Source organism: Neolamprologus brichardi, chromosome 17, assembly GCF_056152115.1.
Source record: "Neolamprologus brichardi isolate AB-2024 chromosome 17, ASM5615211v1, whole genome shotgun sequence".
Taxonomy (NCBI): domain Eukaryota; kingdom Metazoa; phylum Chordata; class Actinopteri; order Cichliformes; family Cichlidae; genus Neolamprologus; species Neolamprologus brichardi.
Genome location: NC_142120.1, coordinates 3356268 through 3375296, shown reverse-complemented (window position 1 = coordinate 3375296; position 19029 = coordinate 3356268). Strand labels below are relative to the sequence as shown.

At 40.5% G+C, this 19029-nt stretch overlaps 1 protein-coding gene across 1 annotated transcript; it reads left to right on the top strand.

Moving 5' to 3' along the window:
- Positions 1-538: 538 nt before the first annotated feature.
- On the top strand, positions 539-18345 carry LOC102795792 (protein mono-ADP-ribosyltransferase PARP12-like). The gene is made up of 13 exons (XM_087830832.1): positions 539-911; positions 1232-1367; positions 2070-2778; positions 2868-2918; positions 2999-3125; positions 8180-8345; positions 11570-11690; positions 11805-11901; positions 13134-13209; positions 13938-14068; positions 15161-15303; positions 15495-15841; positions 16974-18345. The coding sequence occupies exons 1-12, from the start codon at positions 634-636 to the stop codon at positions 15746-15748; spliced, it is 2289 nt and encodes a 762-aa protein (XP_087686958.1). The 5' UTR covers positions 539-633; the 3' UTR covers positions 15749-15841; positions 16974-18345.
- The last annotated feature ends 684 nt before the right edge of the window (positions 18346-19029 follow it).

The window sequence follows — 19029 nt, the reverse complement described above, 5'->3', positions numbered from 1 at the left end:
TCTGCTGTCAGAGCCTCCTGCATGGGGTGGGAGATGTTGTCCAACAGGAATGACAGCTTAGCCACCATTCTCCTGTCACTCACCACCTCCACTGGGTCCAGATTAAACATGATTGGTCAGTAGTACTTGGACTACCTGCTATATTTTTATAATGATTAGATAAGATATGAGTAAAACATATGATTACACACTGTTTAAAAATACAGTTAATCCAGTTCCTTCACAATGGCCCATCCATACGAGCTGTCATAAGAGTTTGCTCTATAGCCCAGCACAGTCTCTGCAGTTGTATACAGGAGATGGGCTGTTGCGCAACGACACATCCACAGAGCCATAGACGCATTGTGACGCCATGTGTTTTCATTACTGGACATGTTTCAGCTGTGAAGCAAAAGTAAGCCTTTCTTTTCATTTTCAGTCGAGGTCTATGAAGGTCATACAGCGCGGTGACGCCCCCAAGTGGAAATCAGCAGCATTACAGCATCAGTCCAAGATAAAAATAGTTCAGTTTCGCTTTCCAATCGTCAGAAATGATACCGACGTTTTCCTCCTCCCGTGAAACCAGCGGCCGCTGTCGTCAAGCTGCGGTTTGGTCTCCCAGGTGGAAGTTAACGCAGGCAGAGCTCGGACACGATGGAGACGGAAATACTGAGAATGATCTGCGCCAATCAAGGAGCAGTCAACACGGAGGATTTAGTGTATAATCTGTTTTCCGGCGATCCCACGAAGGTGTCGGAGATCATATCTAACCGAGAGAAATTTGTTTCGTGTTGTCCAAACGGACAGCCGAAGGTGGTGGCCAGGACCCGCCTGAGACTTTGCAGAGTGAAAGACTGCCCGGGGACGTGCAGGGGTCTGCACCTGTGCAAAAACTTCCTCTTCAGCGGATTCTGTCAGTTCACTCAGCTCAGGTAAATATACTGGACTTAAAGTAAATAAACAGCTTATTGTCTGAGTCTTCGAAGTTAAACGGATGCTGGCTCTACTCAGCTGTACATCAAACCTATTATTGCTAAAACATTTTCCCAAAACGCTGAACTTGACTTTCATATAATTCTGTCCACTTGTTATCGCGCCGTGTTTTGACTTGCAAACGGACTTTCTACCAGAAAGATGACCCATGACGTACATGACAGCTTTTTTGTTGTTGTCATTATTGTTTTGAGTTTTTTTCTTTTCTTTTACTGAGTACTTACGTCATGACTCAGCTGTGTGGATTCTGTTACAACAGGAGGGGCTGCAGCTTCTCCCATGAGCTGACCTCTGAGCATAACCAAAGACTTCTGAGGCAGCATGAGCTGGAGAGCCTGAGCCGAGAGGAGCTGTGCACCCTGCTGCTGCAGAGCGACCACACAGTTCTTCCTGATGTAAGTCTAACAACACACATCATGAACCAGACGAGTCAGTCTAGTTTGCATTCCTACGTCACAATGCCACACCCGCTGTTTCCACTAACGTTACTTTTGTTTTTTAAATGAATTGAAAGTGTTTTTCTTTAATGTTTTTTTTTTTTTTGGAAAAATATAGCTATTGAGTGCAACTGTGTGTGTAAATGTAAGCGTGTAAAAACTGCAGATAGTCAGATTAACAGTATTTTGTCTCTATCCGCCATTGTAGAGATTCATCTAATGTAAACAATAACGTGGCGCACAGCGTGACGTGACAAAAGGCACATACGTTTGACGTTGCGTGATGAATTTCGTTTTCTTGTAAAACGAAGTTTGGGAACCACTGTGTTAAATGAAAGTTCTTTAAATGCCTGCATTTTGTTTAATGGCCAGCAGGGGGAGATTCAAATGGTTGCATCTCCCCTTGAATTTACCTGTTTTTTAGAAGTTTATGACAAAATGACCTAAACTGATTCAAATCAAGCTTATGCTCTCAGTCTTTCCTGTATTACTTATTTATACAGCTTATATGTACAGTGCTTTTTTAAAGTCAAAACAAACAACAACAAATCAAACAGGAATGTCAGACATCGTTTATATATAATGTATGATTATAATCCAGGTTTGATTTACAGTCTGTGATTATAACCTTCACTTTTCATCTTTTCCTCTTTCCTGCAGATATGCCACGACTACAACAACGGTGTTGGACTGTTTGGCAGGTGTCAGGATGGTGATGGTTGCAAGAGGCTCCACATCTGTGAGACCTACATCAGCCGTGAATGCAGCTGCTGGAAGAACCACGATTTTAATGCTCCACAGCCATTCAGAGCTTTGCAAGCTAGAGGCGTACCTGACACACTCTTTCAGTCCTTGAAGGCTGCTTATGCAAATAAACAGGCTTTGAGGCTGGCTCGAGTCAGTGACCATGGTCAACGAAGTCAGAGAGGCAGAGGGAGAGGTGGCCATCAGCTCAGCAGAGGTTGGAGAGATACTTGGGGCAACAGTGGCTTTAGGGGAAACAGAGGAAGCCACGGCAGCCGCTCGGTGCAGGATCAGGCCTGTTCACTTAGTGACATTGCTGCAAACATCGACGCCTTTGACCTGTACTCCAGCGATGGACTGAATGAAAGCGACGATGAAAACTCTCCCACTAGTGACATCTCTGCCGCCACTAGCGACAACGATGCGAGCAGCGAAAATGATGGAAGCCAAAACCGGACATGGCGTCCAAAAAGAGCTGCTGTGCCTTTTAGAGGGAGAGGCGGCAACAGGGGCAACCATCGGCTTTTTCAAAATACTCGTTCCTTAAGTGACATTCGTGCTGCTGTCAGTGATGTAGCTGCTCGAGGCGGAGAATGGCAGACCAATAGACAGAGGCCTGTCAGAGGTAAACAACGGCTGAAAACACTTCTGTGGGGAGATGAACTAAAACTGCTGTCTGAATGAAGCCTGTGAAATATCTCCTGTTTCTTTCAGATAAAACAGAGATCTGCATGTACTTCATTAAAGGTCACTGCAAACATGATGGTGAGAAAGTCACGGTTAGTAAGTGTTTGAGGCGTTAATGTAGTTCTTTCTTGACTTTGATCAGCTGTCTTTCTTCTTAGATCGATGTTTTAAAGCTCATGACAAGATGCCGTACCGATGGCAGGTCCAAGAGGGACACCAGTGGACTGATTTGCCCGATAATGAGACAATTGAGAGAGACTACTGTGACCCCAGTAACTCTTACAGGTACTTACATTTATTCTTCAACTCAGACATCTCAATTTTAGATAAAAGGTTTGTGCGTTTCCAGATTTTTTGAAGGTAAAATGCTTAAGAAAGCTTTGGTTTTAGGAAGCGCTGGCTCTCTGTGATGTTAGTATGTAACTGGATTGCAAGTTAATCTGATTGTTGTGTCATCAGCGTTATTGTGTTTAGATTTGTCACACAGCTATGACAGACTTGCTCCACACGTGCAATGATGGGATTTACTGAGTGTCCTTGAAGGTGTAATAATCTAGAGCAGGGGTGGGCAATCTCAGGCCTCGAGGGCCGGTGTCCCTGCAGGTTTTAGATGTGTCTTCGAACCAACACAGCTGATTTAAATGGCTAAATTAGCTCCTCAACATGTCCTGAAGTTCTCCAGAGGCCTGGTAACGAACTAATCATGTGATTCAGGTGTGATGACCCAAGGTGAGCTCTAAAACCTGCAGGATACCGGCCCTCGTGGACTGAGATTGCCCACCCCTGGTCTAGAGGCTGTTAACACCTGTGACAGAGAGTCTGTAGGAGAGCATGCTTGTGGTTGGCTGAGAGTGTATGTATGGGGGTGGGAGTTATGGAGCGTGCGTGTGTGTGTGTGGGGGGGAAAGTAGCACAAGTTCAAGAGGAGACAGAGGGATTGTTTTTATTCTTCAGGGAGCGCTCTCTTTGTTTTGGCGTTGTCTACAGCCCACAGCAGACTGTGTTACTGTTCCTAATGAACAGCTGGTACATGGAATACCGACTGTCTCTGCCTCCTGTTGGAGGGACGCTACAATACGGCGGTTTCAGGCGCAACGCTTTGGATAAATATTAAAATAAAATATTTGATTCTTTGCTGAATTTGTAAGTTTGCTCACTTAAAATGAAATGAACAGAATTTTATGGCAGGGCAAGTTTATTTGTATAGCACAATTCAACAGCAAGGTGATTCAAAGTGCTTTACATAGACATTAGAAACAAAAACAAATAAAAAGCATGATTTAAAATTGATTAAAACAAGCAAACAAACAAACAAAACAGTATATAAAATCAAAACAGATAAAATCAGTAGTTAAAATGTAAGTTTTGAAATTTAAGCTTAAAAGTGTGGATTTGGTGCTTTATTTAAATGCAGCTGAGAACAGGTGAGTCTTCAACCTGGATTTAAATAAACTGAGTGTTTCAGCTGATCTGAGGCTTTCTGGGAGTTTGTTCCAGATATAAGGAGCATAAAAGCTGAATGCAGCTTCTCCATGTCTGGTTCTGACTCTGGGAACTGATAAAAGACCGGATCCAGATGACCTGAGGGATCTGGAAGGTTCATGGTCAAGGTTCAGGTTATGGTAGTTTTATGTTAGTTACTTATTTTAATGGAAGCAGATAGAATATCAACATATCACAGAAAAGTTCTTTGACCTGCATGTCGCTGAGTGAAATAAGGATTTGATCTCTGACATGGCCGACAGAACTCTGTCTCCCTCAGTGTTACGGGACGCTGTGTGGAGTGTGGTGGTTGTGGTTTGGTGACCAGGTTTTTATGTTCAGTGTTAAGCACATTGAGTTGACATGAATTTCCAACAAATTACCATTACTCCTGATCTCAACTGCGTACAAAGAAGAATAGATAGAAATCTTGCTGCAACCTTAAGGTCCACCTGCTCAAGTGAACGTCTTCATGATTGCGAGAAGGCTTGGGAGAAAGTGTCGTGGTCAGTCAGTCGATCTCTTTGGCCACCATGTTTGGCAGAAAAGAAATGCTGAGTATGAGCTAAAGAACACTTTTACCACAGTCAAGCGCGGAGGTGGAAACATGTTTTCAGCTGTTTTCTGCTAAGCGTTCAGAATGAGGTTCTAATGGGCAGTAGGTTTGAGAATCAGGATCCAGTTCTTGTAGAGAACCAGTTCCCTGTTGTCCAAATCAGCTGATTTCAGTTTGTGTGTTGGAGGAGGAAAATAGTGGCTCAGTCTATAGCCTGGATATGGACTGTCCTTTCATTCTTATTGCACAAAAAAACTTACAAGAGTGTGATGGTAAAGTGGAAACTGCATCTAGGACAGAAACAGCTGCACTGTGGTGGTAACACAACTTTGGCTCTTTGCACAGAGAGCATGCTAATACTAAGCTAGCCAAGAACCCAAAGTAACGTTAAAGCCGCAGCCCATCAGCCAGAGCCTGAACTTCAACAAGTAACGAACTGATGAGCAGTCAGGCTGCAGACTCTCTTTCTACCTGTTCATGTTTCTAAAGTAGAATCACCATGGCGATCGCTCTTTGTGCTGGTTTTCATCTTTGCTCTGTGTCGGCAGCTTTTTGTTTACACCTAAATACTATGACAAGGATCATATGTGTGTCTTTGTGTCGTCATGATTTGTGTTGGTGTGCTGGACTTCAGCCTAAGGTTTGTACTATTATACTATTAACTGGTTATTATGACAGCGTGTTTTAGTATTTTAGGTAATGTTAAGAGTAATGTAACAAGTAGTTACAGTATGTACTGCATTATTTTTTTAAAAAAAAGGGTTTTGTGTAATTTGTGTAATACATTTTTACATTTTTCAGTAATGACCAGTGTTGGTCAAGTTACTTGAAAAAAGTAATCAGTAACTAATTACTGATTACTTCCCCAAAAAAAGTAATCCCGTTACTTTACTGATTACTTATTTTTAAAAGTAATTAATTACTTAGTTACTTTTTAAAAACACGATTTACAACCTGAATAGGTGATAAAGCGATAGATCTTTCAGCCCAATTCTACTTTTTCTACATAATCCATCATACAAAATGTAATCAAATGGAAAAGTCTCTTTTTAAAACTTGTTTTATTAGTTTTAATCTTTTAACTTTATGCATCAAGCAAACATTTAATTAAATGCAACATTCTCTGACTGGAAGAAATCTGTTTAATATTTAAACCTATTTTCTGCACATTCCAGCACATAAAATAAAATATTTTGTGTGTTTACACTCAGTCTTTCAAATAGATGCAAGTAAAACACAGCAGAAAATAAATAAAGTCAAAGACTAGCGGTCCTGTTGCTCTATTTTCACCTGTAAAGCAGGAGTGGGGTAGGCGGAGGGTTACCCTGGTGCAGGTGTGCAGCGGTCAGTGGAAGAATCCGCGAGTTTCTCTGTGAGTTTCCCATTACGTCGTAGCTACTCGGTGCTTGTTTGGAAGTTTAGGGGTTTTTTGCTGTAGAAAGAAGTTTTCTTCCCACGCACAACGGACACTAATGTTTTTGTCACTTTTTATGGAATCAAACTCAAAGTAAGGTCAGTACTTCCACGCTTTAAACGCTGCACGCTCATACTCTCTCTGCACTTGATATATGATCCATTGTTGATCTGCACACAGCTGTTGTCACGAACGTCGCACTTGCTTACGTCACTGTCATGAGACATTCTCGCAAAAAAAATCACAGTTTTAGTAACGCAGTAACGCAGCGTTCCTACGGGAAAGTAACGGTAATCTAATTACCGTTTTTGCGATAGTAATCCCTTACTTTACTCGTTACTTGGAAAAAGTAATCGGATCTCTGGTAATGACCACAAAACACAAGAAGGATGGGAAATCCCTCCAACATGCACAAACATTTGACCACACAGCATGTAATTAACTTCCATGAATGTAATGTCTTTGCTATGCTGCTTAGAGATGGTGGCGACTCAAAGCAGAGCCAATGAAAGCCATGAAGAATTGATAAGTGATATCAATCATTTAATCGGAATCGCTAAATTCTTATCAATTCCCATCCTAAATGGACAGGGCCGTGCACCGTACAATCTTGAAGAGAACTTCCCTCCCGCAGCGTGACCACTGAGTGGACAGATTTTCCAGCATGGCAGTGACCCAAAACATACCAAGTCAACAAAGAAGTGGCTAAAGAAGAGCAAAGGTCATGGAGTGGCCTAGATGGTCTCCAGACGTGTCCTGTAGAAAATCTGTGGAGGGAGCTGAAGCTTTGAGTTGTTCAGTGGAACCCAAGAACCTGAAGGGTTTAAAGAGTTTCTGTAAAAAGGGAGTGGTCTAAGATCCCTCGGTGATGTGTGCAAACCTGATGACAGTGTTGCCAACTTAGCGACTTTGTCGCTATATTTAGTGAGTTTTCAGACCCCTTAGCGACTTTCTTTTCTAAAAAAGCGACAAGCGACAAATCTGGCGACTTTTTCTGGTGTTATTGGAGACATATTTATGACAACTTTTTGACGTGAAAGCGCGTATGGCTCTTACTCTCAACAAGCAGCAGCGCTTTGGCACGGTGCACCTCACCCGTGCCAAAGCGCTCACAGGTGGAGGATAGTCCTCCCCCAGCTGCTATCAGGGAAGGAGATGTTCACACCTATACGTCTAAAGTGCAAATGAATCGCGCATGAGCAAAACCACTGCTCCTGCACCGACTGTAACGCAGTCAGTTCTTTTACTGTTATGCTGTTTTGTGGATCACAAGGTTTAAAACTACTAATAAACACACACACATACACAAAGTAACTCCACCAGAGTGCCAATTCGGGTCACTTTTGCCGGTCCAAGCCCAGACAAAGGAGCAGGGTTGGAATTGTGACATTAAAAAAACAATAATTGCTAAAAGAAATTTAATTTGTAGTTCTAAATAAACTCTAAATGCATTTAGGACGTTTTTTTTACTCACTTTATGTCTCTTCCACGATGTTATTTCTCTCTCCATCAACATAGGTTACAATTACATTAGCATGACATATTATGCAAATTAGGCGATGACATCATTTAGTGACTTCTAGCAATTTTTGGGACAGCCAATAGCGATTTTCCTTACTGAGGAATTGGCAACACTGCCTGATGACCAACTACAAGAAATGTCTTAATGCTGTGTTTGCAGGACGGGTTTCTCCACCGAATACTAAGTTATGTTTAGCTTGGAGATCAAAAATCTGTTTCACTCAGTGCAGAACTTGTATTCGATTGTTTATTCCACAACTCAGTCATCTTAAGTGATTCTTAAATGCCAACTTTTTCAAACGACACACACCCAGTACACAGCTAGCAGTGGATTCAAATCATTTTGTTTTAATTGTGTGTCTGCAGTAGCACCAGCCCAGCCGTGCACTTTGACACGATGACCTGCGGACTGAAGAAGGTACGTCGGCTCTCGACAGAAAACTCGGTGACTGAGCCGACCTTCATCCACACCACCGAGTGGCTTTGGTACTGGCAGGACGAGTTTGGGAGGTGGAACATGTTTGCATCCGCTGTGAGTAACGACGTTATTGTTATCGTATTTTACATTTTTATGTTGTTAAGAAAAAGACAATATTAGGACATAACTTTAACAGACCGCTGTACAAACATACAAAATATGTAACTGACTGTTTACTAAAAAGGTTGTTTGCACTCTTTGATAAACAGTGAAGACAGTCTTCTTTGTGTCACCCATTCGTTTGTCGATTGCATTTCAAAGCTTCATTTTCACCGTTGTTGTGTTTTTGTTTTACTTTTTAAAACTGAACACGACCATATTTGGAGAACAGAGATCTATAACATATTTTTGTATTTCTAAGAACATCATTTGCATCTTGTACAGACAATGAGACAATTTCAGAGCTAAGGTCAGACACAGAAGTTCCTCTTTCTAACATCTTTTCCCAAATATGGCGATGATTTCAGGCCCTGGAGGTCCCCGTGGACTTGACCCATCTTCTGTCACCTGTTACTAAGTAAACTCAAATGTCACAGGTTGCAACAAGAAGCTGAATACATTCAGGCCTTCACTCAAGCCTGTTTCTAGATTATTTGTACTATATGTGTTATAAGCGTGTAGCGGCCTTCTATGTTCTAAGTCTTTTACACAATAGGTTGTGAAGTCATAGCGCTTCACAAAGCTTGAAACCTTCAATAAACTGAGACTGAACATCAACTCTGAATGAGCACAATCATGCAATGTGTATGAAATACTTCTGGCTGTACCTGTAATAAAAGGTTAATGTAAAGTCAGCAGGTTTTAATAAACATCTTAATGCAGGATCAATACTATAGATTATATCATTAATGATGCAGAATAAATTGTAGCCATAAAATAATTTATTTAATTCAACACTACATTAATTTTGTCAAGACTCCAAATGCATGCTAGTTTTGTGGACATGTAAATAAAAAACTCTGACACATTTAACATATCAGCAAGAGTTTGTTGCTAAATCCAAAAGCTCATACTGTCACATTTATTACGTAAGAACATTTGCTGTTTTTCATTCTCTGCTGAAGGGAGCGAGTAAGTGATGGGTTCTGTTTGTTCATCTGTTTGTTAGCAGCCCAGTGTCCACAATTTCAACTTTCAATTTTTGTGTGATGGTAGAGCGGTACAACACACTTTATTTTGTCCATACGATGCACAACATCACAATGACAACTAGGGCTGCACGATTTTGCATAAAATGAGAATCACGATTCTCTCACGATTTTCTTTTCCAGTATAAATATTTATTGCACTTATTAACTGCACATCAACTTCGTAACAGTTAAGACTGAACATAAAAACAATAAATAAACATAAAAACAACAAATGTCTCACATTTTGTCGTTGCAGCAAAATGTTGTACTGCTTGTAATTCCGTCTCCACCGTTGCTCGACGCTGCGTGTATAGAGCAGGTAGTGCAACAATAGAAAAATAGTTGCGGGACGGCACTGTGTAGCGTTTGTCTAGGGTGTTGATCATTTTCCTAAATCCCTCGTTTTGCACAGTGTTGATGGAGCCATATCTTTGGTCAGGTGATAAGTGATAGCCTCCGTAATTTCTTTGTGCCTGCGAGAGTTCGACGGGTAAAGGGAAGCGCTGTGTAAGGTTCCCGTTATTGATGTTTGGGTGGTTGACCGGGACGGATTTTCTCCTGTCACTTTCTCGTCATCCCTGACGTGCTCTCCGTTGTTTTTCCCTGCTAATTTTAGCATCACACGGCATAGCTTCTGTATCACGTGGTATAAGGCTCCGCCCTTGTCATTTGTTGAGCAGGAAGAGTGAGCGCTTGTTTTCATGCAGATTACGTCCCGGATCAAAATGCGGTACAATCGTCGTCTTTTTTTCTTTTCTTTTCTTTTTTTTAATCGTTGTCATTTGGAAATGAGATCGCACATAAGTATGAATCGAGATCGCGATTTTCTAACGATTAATCGTGCAGCCCTAATGACAAGAAAACAGACTGACATCATCTTGTAGTATAAACATCATTACTCACCTAAGTTTTAGTATAGCTCTGGCCCGTTGGAGGGAGGTACACTCTCTGACACTGTGTTTGTTATAGTAGATTGTTTTATGGAAGCCGTGTTAAAGTAAATAATTTTCCACTACCATTTAATTTTGACGTTGCAGCCATTCAGAGCTTACACTCTCTGATCTTTTTAACAAACCAAAGGTTAAAGTCTTTGCCATGAGTAACTCCACTTCTTAGGAGGAGTGTAATGGTGAAGTAGTTCCTGACTGATATGTTTGTGAAACCGTGAACAAACATGGAAACATAGCTGCAGCAGGTCAGAGTTTTATATCCGGCGTGCTGCAGCATGAAGAGCAGGTGGAGCTGATCTGTGCCACTGTACATCTGTCTCAGTCACATTATCAATGGCACCTACTGCTGCAGTTAATACTACATGTAAACTGCAATAAATGATGCACACAAAGGAGAAAGAAGTGAAGCTGGCAGAGATTTACTCTTAAAATAAATTAAGATCATGATGTTTCTCAGCAGTTTGAGTTACACTGGCTGTGGCCCAGCGTGCTTTTTAATTTTTTTTATTTTGGCCTTCTTTATATCCTGATTTATTTGTTTCATGGTTAATGTTTTACTTGCTCTATTCTCTTATTTACAGCTCATCTCCTAATCTTTAATCTTTTACCTACCAAACGTATTCCTCTCATTTCAAGCAAAAGAATTCAAGCATTGAATTTTTGAGGATAAAACTGAAATAAGCACCTTCATCAACTCTATTCTGAATTAAAAAATTTTAATACTAAAACAAGCAGTCACTTACCTTTGATTTATAGGAAAGAGGAAGAATTACATGCTACCAACCAAATGAATGCACTATAGCTTGGCTTTTCTTCCATTTTCATATAAAATGTCTGCAACCTAAGATCAAATTTTAAAACTCTTAAGGCTCCAGGTGTGGTCGTTAACACATGCAAAAGATCCCTAGTTTGATACCAAAACACAAATCTAGTGTCAGGGGTTCAAAAGTCCAAAGCCATGCCAGATGGGCGCCACATAAATGAGCTCGGTGAGGAAGGACGTCCAGCATGACGACTCTGCTAAATCAAATGTTACCGTTTTCATAATTGTGGCGATGCTAACTTGGGAATTTCTTCCTTGAGATAATATTACAAGCTCTTTAGACAATATTCTTTTGCTTCCCAACAATTTATTGTTCATATTTCAATTCCTGTTTGTTATGCGTTTAAAGACCTGCTCGCCTTTCTTACTTTGCAGATTGGTGGACATGAAGCAGCAGACATCAACAGCACAAAGCTGGAGAAGTTGTTCCTGGCTAATAATAAAGACGTGTTGAAGTTTTCTGCTGGTTCACACTCGTATTCGCTCAGTTTCGAGGGTAAACAAAGAATATGGAAACTGTATCTGATCGCTGATTTCTGTGTTTTAAAAGTGGCGTCGTAATCATTGCACAAGTTTAAACTTTTATTTGTTTCTTTTTGTTACCCGTCAGACATGATGCAGACAAACAACCTTAATGGCACGAAGACGCTTGTGTGCAGACGGCCACGGTTTGTCTCTGCTGTAGACGTCCGAACAAAGAAAGTCAGGTACGTCATCCCGAAAGCAGCAGAAGCTTTTCAGACCCGTTTTTAAAAATTAGCCTGATGTCAGAATTATCAGCTTATTCTCTGCTGTGTTCTTACATCTGAGGAATTCATTCATGTTCTTGTTCAGTTTACTCTTCTCATTGAGACAATCAAAGCTCTAGATATGGTTTTATATACTTTCCTTTTCCTGTATCTAGACCTTACCACAGTATTACCTTGGAGATCTACAAAGACTTTATTTGGAACAATCTCAGGCCAAAAATCACTAGTTGATGAGATCTTTGAGCACTCAAGTGGCACTGCTTTAAAAATAGGACTGTTGAGCATCGCTCTCTCGCAACTGGTCTCAGTTCCCAGACATTTGTGGGCTGTTGTTAGAAACGAGAGGGGATGCTACACACGAACGTTTTTGTTATGATGGTACAGTTTTCCAGTTTAAACATTCCACATGTTCTCTGTGCTGTGAAACAAATCATTGCAATCCAAAAATTGCAGTAGACATAAATCTGAATTGTTAAGTTTTTGTTGGTAGTTTTTTGATGAATTTGCAATAATAATAATCTACGGAGCATCGCAGGGGACATGTGAGGAAAAAAAAATTAAGACGGACTTTTGCGAGATCTCGCAAAACTAACTCGGGATCTCGCAAAAGTTTTCGCCGCATTCTTCGGAGGCCGCCAGCCTGAAGCCGACCGGGAGGTCGAGGCACGATGTGCCAGGAAAGCGGTGTTCCTGCCGGCTGTAGTAGGTCTCGACCTCCCGTTAGCTTCGAGCTAGTGGGTGTCAGATCTCCGAAAACGTCGGAGCACTTTTGCAAATATGTGATGTCTTGTAAACCGAGCAGGTATCTGACGTTTACACAACTACATTCACGCCTCAAAATATCTTAAAAGTGTATTTTGTGACCCAGAAAGAGTAATATTACAACTAAGTAGCTGCTGCCATTGTTGGAATTCAACTTTTGCGAGATCCCGAGTTTGTTTTGCAAGATCTCGCAAAACTTTTGAGTGATCTCGCAAAAGCCCGTCTTAATTTTTTTTTCTCCCATGTCCCCTGTGGGGCTCCGTAATAATCATCATCTTAATAATTTTTTTAAAAATCCAGTAAAAAATCGTACTATTACGGCTTTTAATGGGGAAAATGTCGATTTTAATTTTAATTAATTTCAGTACTGACACAACTATAAATGTGTTTTGGGGTTTTAAAGCATTCCTTATCATTTCTGTTTGCAGAAGGCCTGTGGTTCAAAATGCTGGCCCAGTACCGGACAACTGGGACAAGACACAGATCCCTGAAACAGGATATTCGGTACTGTGAAAACCAACAAATATAAAAAATATAATTTTCCTCTGTTGGTTTAGCTCACAGTCACGTTTAGGTCATTTCTAAATGTAAACATCTTTGAGTAATTGTAATCTATTATTTCTTATTGTTTGCAGTGTAATTTTTAACAAAATGGGATGATTAGTACCAGATAGCTGAGGTCGTTTTTCACATGTTTGCAGATTTTAGGAGTCAACTTTCTTTAGTACAGCTGCTGAAAACTCAATGCCTCAGTTTATTCTGATATAAGACTTTGTATTTTTAATTTTCAAAAAAGGTTACGTATTTGTACAATGAGGTGTTTGGTAATAAAAAAAAAACCCAATATGGTTTCAATTGAAAAAAACATTGGCAACAATGTTTTCAAAGGAAAAGACAGTCAATGATTTCAGTATTGATAGATATCTGCTGTTTCTTTTTTCATTTCATTGTTTTTTTTTTACATTAGCACAGCCTGATTATCTCTTTCTTCAGCCAGCAAAGATGCTATGTTAGCTAAATGGATTCAGCGAAAAAGCCAAATATTTCCTTCAGCACTTGGTGGAGACCAAAGCAGAGCTAAAAAGTGTTGTTTAGAAGCCAAAGTACAAAAAAAAGTTAATAATTCTTTCTGTTTCTGTGTTTGATGGTGTTTTAAAAATTGTGATTACAGCTTGTTTTTGTTCAATGTTATTGTGACTGAACATTTTCTATGATTCTCTGTTTTCTTACAGCAAATCTCGCTCCAGAGCAGCTCAAGAGAATTTAAGGAGGTTGAAGCTCTTTTCTGTAAAACCATGAGAGGCTTTGATATTGTCAACATTGAGAGAATTCAGAACCAAAGTCTTTGGGAGGCCTTTCAGTTGTACGTACTGACATCCAATTAATATGCATGATTGCAGGTAGCCACCCCTGTCTGATAAAGTGACATCATCATTTACAAAACTCATGTTGTATTAAAGTAGACTTTAAACTATTAATGGAGAAAAAATTAACCCAATAGGAAAATATTTAAAGAAGTCATAAACGAACAGAGAAGATCTTCGTTCTTGCATTTAAATTAACTGACCACTTTTTCAGTTTTTTGCCCCCGGCTGGAGATTATAAAAATATAGAGATTTAAGCTGCCCGCAGCGGTGTTACTTTTCAGAATCACAGGCTGGGTCCATCTTTTATTCAATGTCTACTATTAGCATGCAGACTTTCTGACTTTTTCTCTACTTTTTCTTTATATCCTTGCCTGGATCTAGACCAGGGGTGGGCAATTATAGGCCTCGAGGGCCGGTGTCCTGCAGGTTTTAGATCTCACCTTGGGTCAACGCACCTGAATCACATGATTAGTTCGTTACCAGGCCTCTGGAGAACTTCAGGACATGTTGAGGAGCTAATTTAGCCATTTAAATCAGCTGTGTTGGTTCAAAAAACCTAAAACCTGCAGGGACACCGGCCCTCGAGGCCTGGAGTTGCCCATCCCTGATCTAGACCCTTACCCCAGTGTTACCTTGGAGATCTACAAAGACTTCCCAAAATTTCATGGCTTGTTTTCTTCCAGATATAATGGTGACCTATGGGGACATTATATGTAGTAAAATATACTGTGGAGGAGAACACAACCATGAGAACAAAGGGCAACTCAGACCACAAAGACACAGACTAAGACGTGAACTTGACACAGTGACGGGAACATGGAGACGTGACTGACTGGGGAGACAGGACAGGGTCATAAAAGATGATGACTAAAGATTACATAACCTAATGACGAGCACAGAAGCAATGGGAAACAATAATATATTGAAAGGAGTGAATACAGAGCTAGAACGTAAACTGCGGCTCAACATCCAAAAGAACAAATCATGAGCTCACAGAAAACTCAAAACATAAAAAGGCTCAAAGACACAAGACCATGATTCACACTCTTACAGCTTGGCTTAATTTGTTTCCTGTCTCCTTTTTCAAGGCAGAAGAATCAGATGAGGACCAAAAACCGAGGCAGAGATGTGCCTGAACTGAGGCTTTTTCATGGCATCGACTCCAAATCTGTAAACACCATCTGCCACAACAACTTCGACTGCAGAACTCATGGGATGGCTTATGGCAAAGGTGAGTGGAAGAAATGTTCGTGCTGAAATAGTTATTGGTTATTCAAAAGCAAAGACTCTCATCTTTGTGACACCGTGAGTCCTGTGAAGTTATTCTTATGGAAAACATTGATTTTTCACCTTGTAATCACCTCTGCATGTTTACCAGAAATACATTTTTTCACAATAGTACCTTTTGGTGTCTAAACACAGGTAGTTACTTTGCCCGCGATGCCAAATACTCCCACGACTCCACCGGTGACGCTGATGTCCGAGCCATGTTCATCTCACGGGTGCTGGTGGGAGACTTCACCAAAGGGTCCTTCGATTATTGCCAACCTCCTTCAAAAGACGGAGGGGGCATAAACTTCTATGACAGCTGTGTAGACGATGTAATGGACCCCGCCATATTTGTGGTGTTTGAGAAGCACCAGATCTACCCCGAGTACCTGATCCAGTACAATTAGACAGACGTGTACTGGTGAAAGAAACCAGCTACCCGATTAGCTTACCAACCCAGCACAGTTTCTTTCATGTGCTGATGGTGGGACAAATGCAGGGTTTTAATAGTTTTGCAATTTTCATTAGTTTTTATTTTTATTTAGTTTTGACTTCAGATTTTCAATTTTATATCAGTTTTAATTAGTTTTTACCAATTGTTTGCTAGTTTAGTCCTTAGTTTCAGTTTAGTTTTGATTAGTTTCAGTTATAGTTTTAGTTGTGTTTGCAATAATTAAGTGTAACAAAATCCCAGTTTCATCATATCAGTCATTCTGCTCATCCTTGGGTATGTTGCTATTCCAGCTACCATACTGCACCCTGCACAGGTCGCTGTCTGTCGCAGGGCTAACACGCAGAGACAGACAACTCACATTCCCACCTATGGGTTCTTTAAATAAATAAATAAATAAAGGCAGATGAACAACCATTGATACCAGGCAACTATAAAACGTATATCTTGGCCCCAATGAGACTATTAACTCTCGCAGCACCGGGTGTTCGTAATTGTGGTTCAAGTGAATTGATAAACTTTTTGAAGGTAATTGACTCACACAGTTGTGTAGATATCCCCGTCCTGTTGTCTCGGGATGCATCACGCTGCCTTGCCTGGGGTTAGCTTCTGTTTTCTGGGGATGAGGGTTGAGTGTGCTCCCTTACCTTCTCAAGCTAAGCTAGGTTAGCCTTCTTGTGTGAGCTTTTCAAGTGCACTTTAAGGTTTGTGGGATTTTTTTCCCTTTAGAAATGTCCCTCATAATTTGTCTGTTTCCACTACAAGACACTTGCTTTATCCAAAACACAGTCATATTCAAAGTAATCCCAAATTGGACTCTGGCGCTTTCTTCCGACTTTTCCTGACATGATTCTGCGCGTGGACGGAGCAGCAACACAGACGACTCGACTAACGTACTGCCACCTGCTGGCATAATGAGACACAGCAAGAAAAAAATCTGGAAACTAAACTTCATTTTCACCCTTGACTCTTGTATGACACGCACACATCAATGAAAACTAAACACATTTTTGCTATAAATTCAGTTAATTTTAGTTGGTTTTGTGAAAACTCCTTATAGTTTTAGTTATTTTTCCTTTTTTTTTTTTTTTTTATTTCCGTTAACGAAAATGTTTTTTCACTTCTAGTTTTCGTTATTTCGTTAGTTTTCGTTAACGATAATAACCTTGGACAAATGTAAGCACTTTGAGTACTCAGAGTAGAAAAGAGATATGAGAACCACGTTTACCATTAAGCATTTAGCAATGTTGGTAAAAATGTGTGAATTGTCCTGGGAAATACTTGGTAAAACTATTTTAGGTTTATTCAAATGATGAAATGAATAAGCAAGTTTCTTTTGTTTGTTTCGATGCTCAAACGTTTTCAACTCGACCAAATGCAAAGGGATTTTTAAAAGAAGACAAATTTCCACAAATCACAAACATTTCCAGTCAGTTTGTCTTCATGTGCAAAAGATGCACATAAAAACAGGCGGGCACAATCCCATTTGCTGAGGTGTTTTTTATAGAAATTACACCAACTTTTATACAAAATGTAATAATGACATTTTGTATCGCTAATGATCTTAGCATATATCTGTATGTATCTCCTTAATGGTGGGCCAATCAATAACATTGCAGTTATTAACATCTATTTTAAGCCGTTTTCATATTCATCGCCCTGACAATGCGATGATGTCTCCATTTGTTGTTGTTGTGACATTCAACATACGTGAAGGAATTTAGTTATACTCAACATAAATACAGAATGAAGAATTTGACAAAGCATACAGGCTTAGCAAAAACCGCCCATAGGACAGGTTTATGCGAGTAATATAGATATGCTGCAGCGTGCTAACCATATCGGAAGAAAAGCCTGAGTGCTTTCCTCATGATTATCTCGGGAAGTTTTATACGTCATCCACATTTAGTGGTTATCATGCGAAAGCGTCGTACCTAAAACATATCAAATAATAAAAAAGGGATAACGTTGGAGGCGTTTAGAGCCTCAGATTCTCGTAAGGATTTGTCCAAGACACGACGGACATGTTGGTGCCTGATGATAGCTTTGCTGTTTTAGATGACCTTTGCAATGTCAGCAGCGAGCAGGGACCAACGTCTGGGAACACGGATAGAAACAAACAGCAGCAGTGTGCGATGCGATACTGTGCTCGGAAAAGCTTGAGAAGAAGGAAAGCGAAAAACATGGACCTTCTAGTCCAGCGGTCCCCAACCTTTTTTGCGCCACGGACCGGTTTAATGTCAGACAATATTTTCACGGACCGGTGTTCTGGGAATCCATCCTACCTGACAAACCATCCTACCTGTTTTTTGTACACATGCGCACAACACGAAATTAAGTGGCAAACCGTCCTACCTTTGTGAATATGAGCGAGAAGCATACTCGGATGGGCAAAGTTAAGTGGCAAACCATCATGCCTACTTAAATTTGTGCTGGAATTAGGAAGTATAATGGTTTGTCAGAACACCGCTTTTAAGGTGTCGCGGATAAATACAAGAGAATAAAATGATACGACCAAGACAAATATAATAACAAACGTGAATGCACTGTGTAATTGTGTAACTTTATTGGCAGCAGCATCCTGAAATGCGCCAACAACACTGAGAGTAACATCCTCCTCTCTGCCCCTTAATGCTCTCTGGTTGCTATGGTAACGCGTAAATATTTATTTCAAAATAAGACACACAAGACTCAGGGAAACAGAGTTAACAATAAAAACCATAAATTTCACAACCGAGCCTCAACTCTCGCGGCCCCGTACCAAGCGACTCATGTACCAGTCCATGGCCCGGGGGTTGGGGACCGCTGCTCTAGTGCAGCACAAAGGTGATGCTGTGGTGGTTGTTAAACGTTCACTTCGCCCTGTTGTGCACAGTCTTTCTAGTTCATAGTCTGACTGTAAATGCAGAAAACAGTTGATAAAAAAATACATTTCTCTTTGAAGATGGTTAAGTTGTTACATTGTGTATATTTCCTTTCTCTTTAGCTCTTTTGCAGTCATAGCCCGCTTGTTAGTAGTACTTGGATTAGCTGTTATATATTTATAATGATTAGAAACAGATATAACAAAATACAAATACACCATGCTGCTAGTTTTGATTCTTGTTATTGTTCTTGACACTGTATGAGAGGGTACTTACAGCCCATTCAGGTTGCACAGTTAGTCCAGTTCCTGGACCGCTCTGTCTCCTAAGACAAGAAGGCGGGCTGTGCGTGAGGAAACCCTGAAAGGGCCAT

What these genes read in the sequence shown, in the direction of transcription:
- LOC102795792 (XM_087830832.1), top strand. Translation starts at nt 634, where the DNA reads ATGGAGACGGAAATACTGAGAATGATCTGCGCCAATCAAGGAGCAGTC. An exon ending in GTATTCGCTCAGTTTCGAGG is followed by an intron (nt 11,691 to 11,804) that starts GTAAACAAAGAA and finishes GTTACCCGTCAG; the next exon opens with ACATGATGCAGACAAACAAC. An exon ending in TGGGATGGCTTATGGCAAAG is followed by an intron (nt 15,304 to 15,494) that starts GTGAGTGGAAGA and finishes GTCTAAACACAG; the next exon opens with GTAGTTACTTTGCCCGCGAT.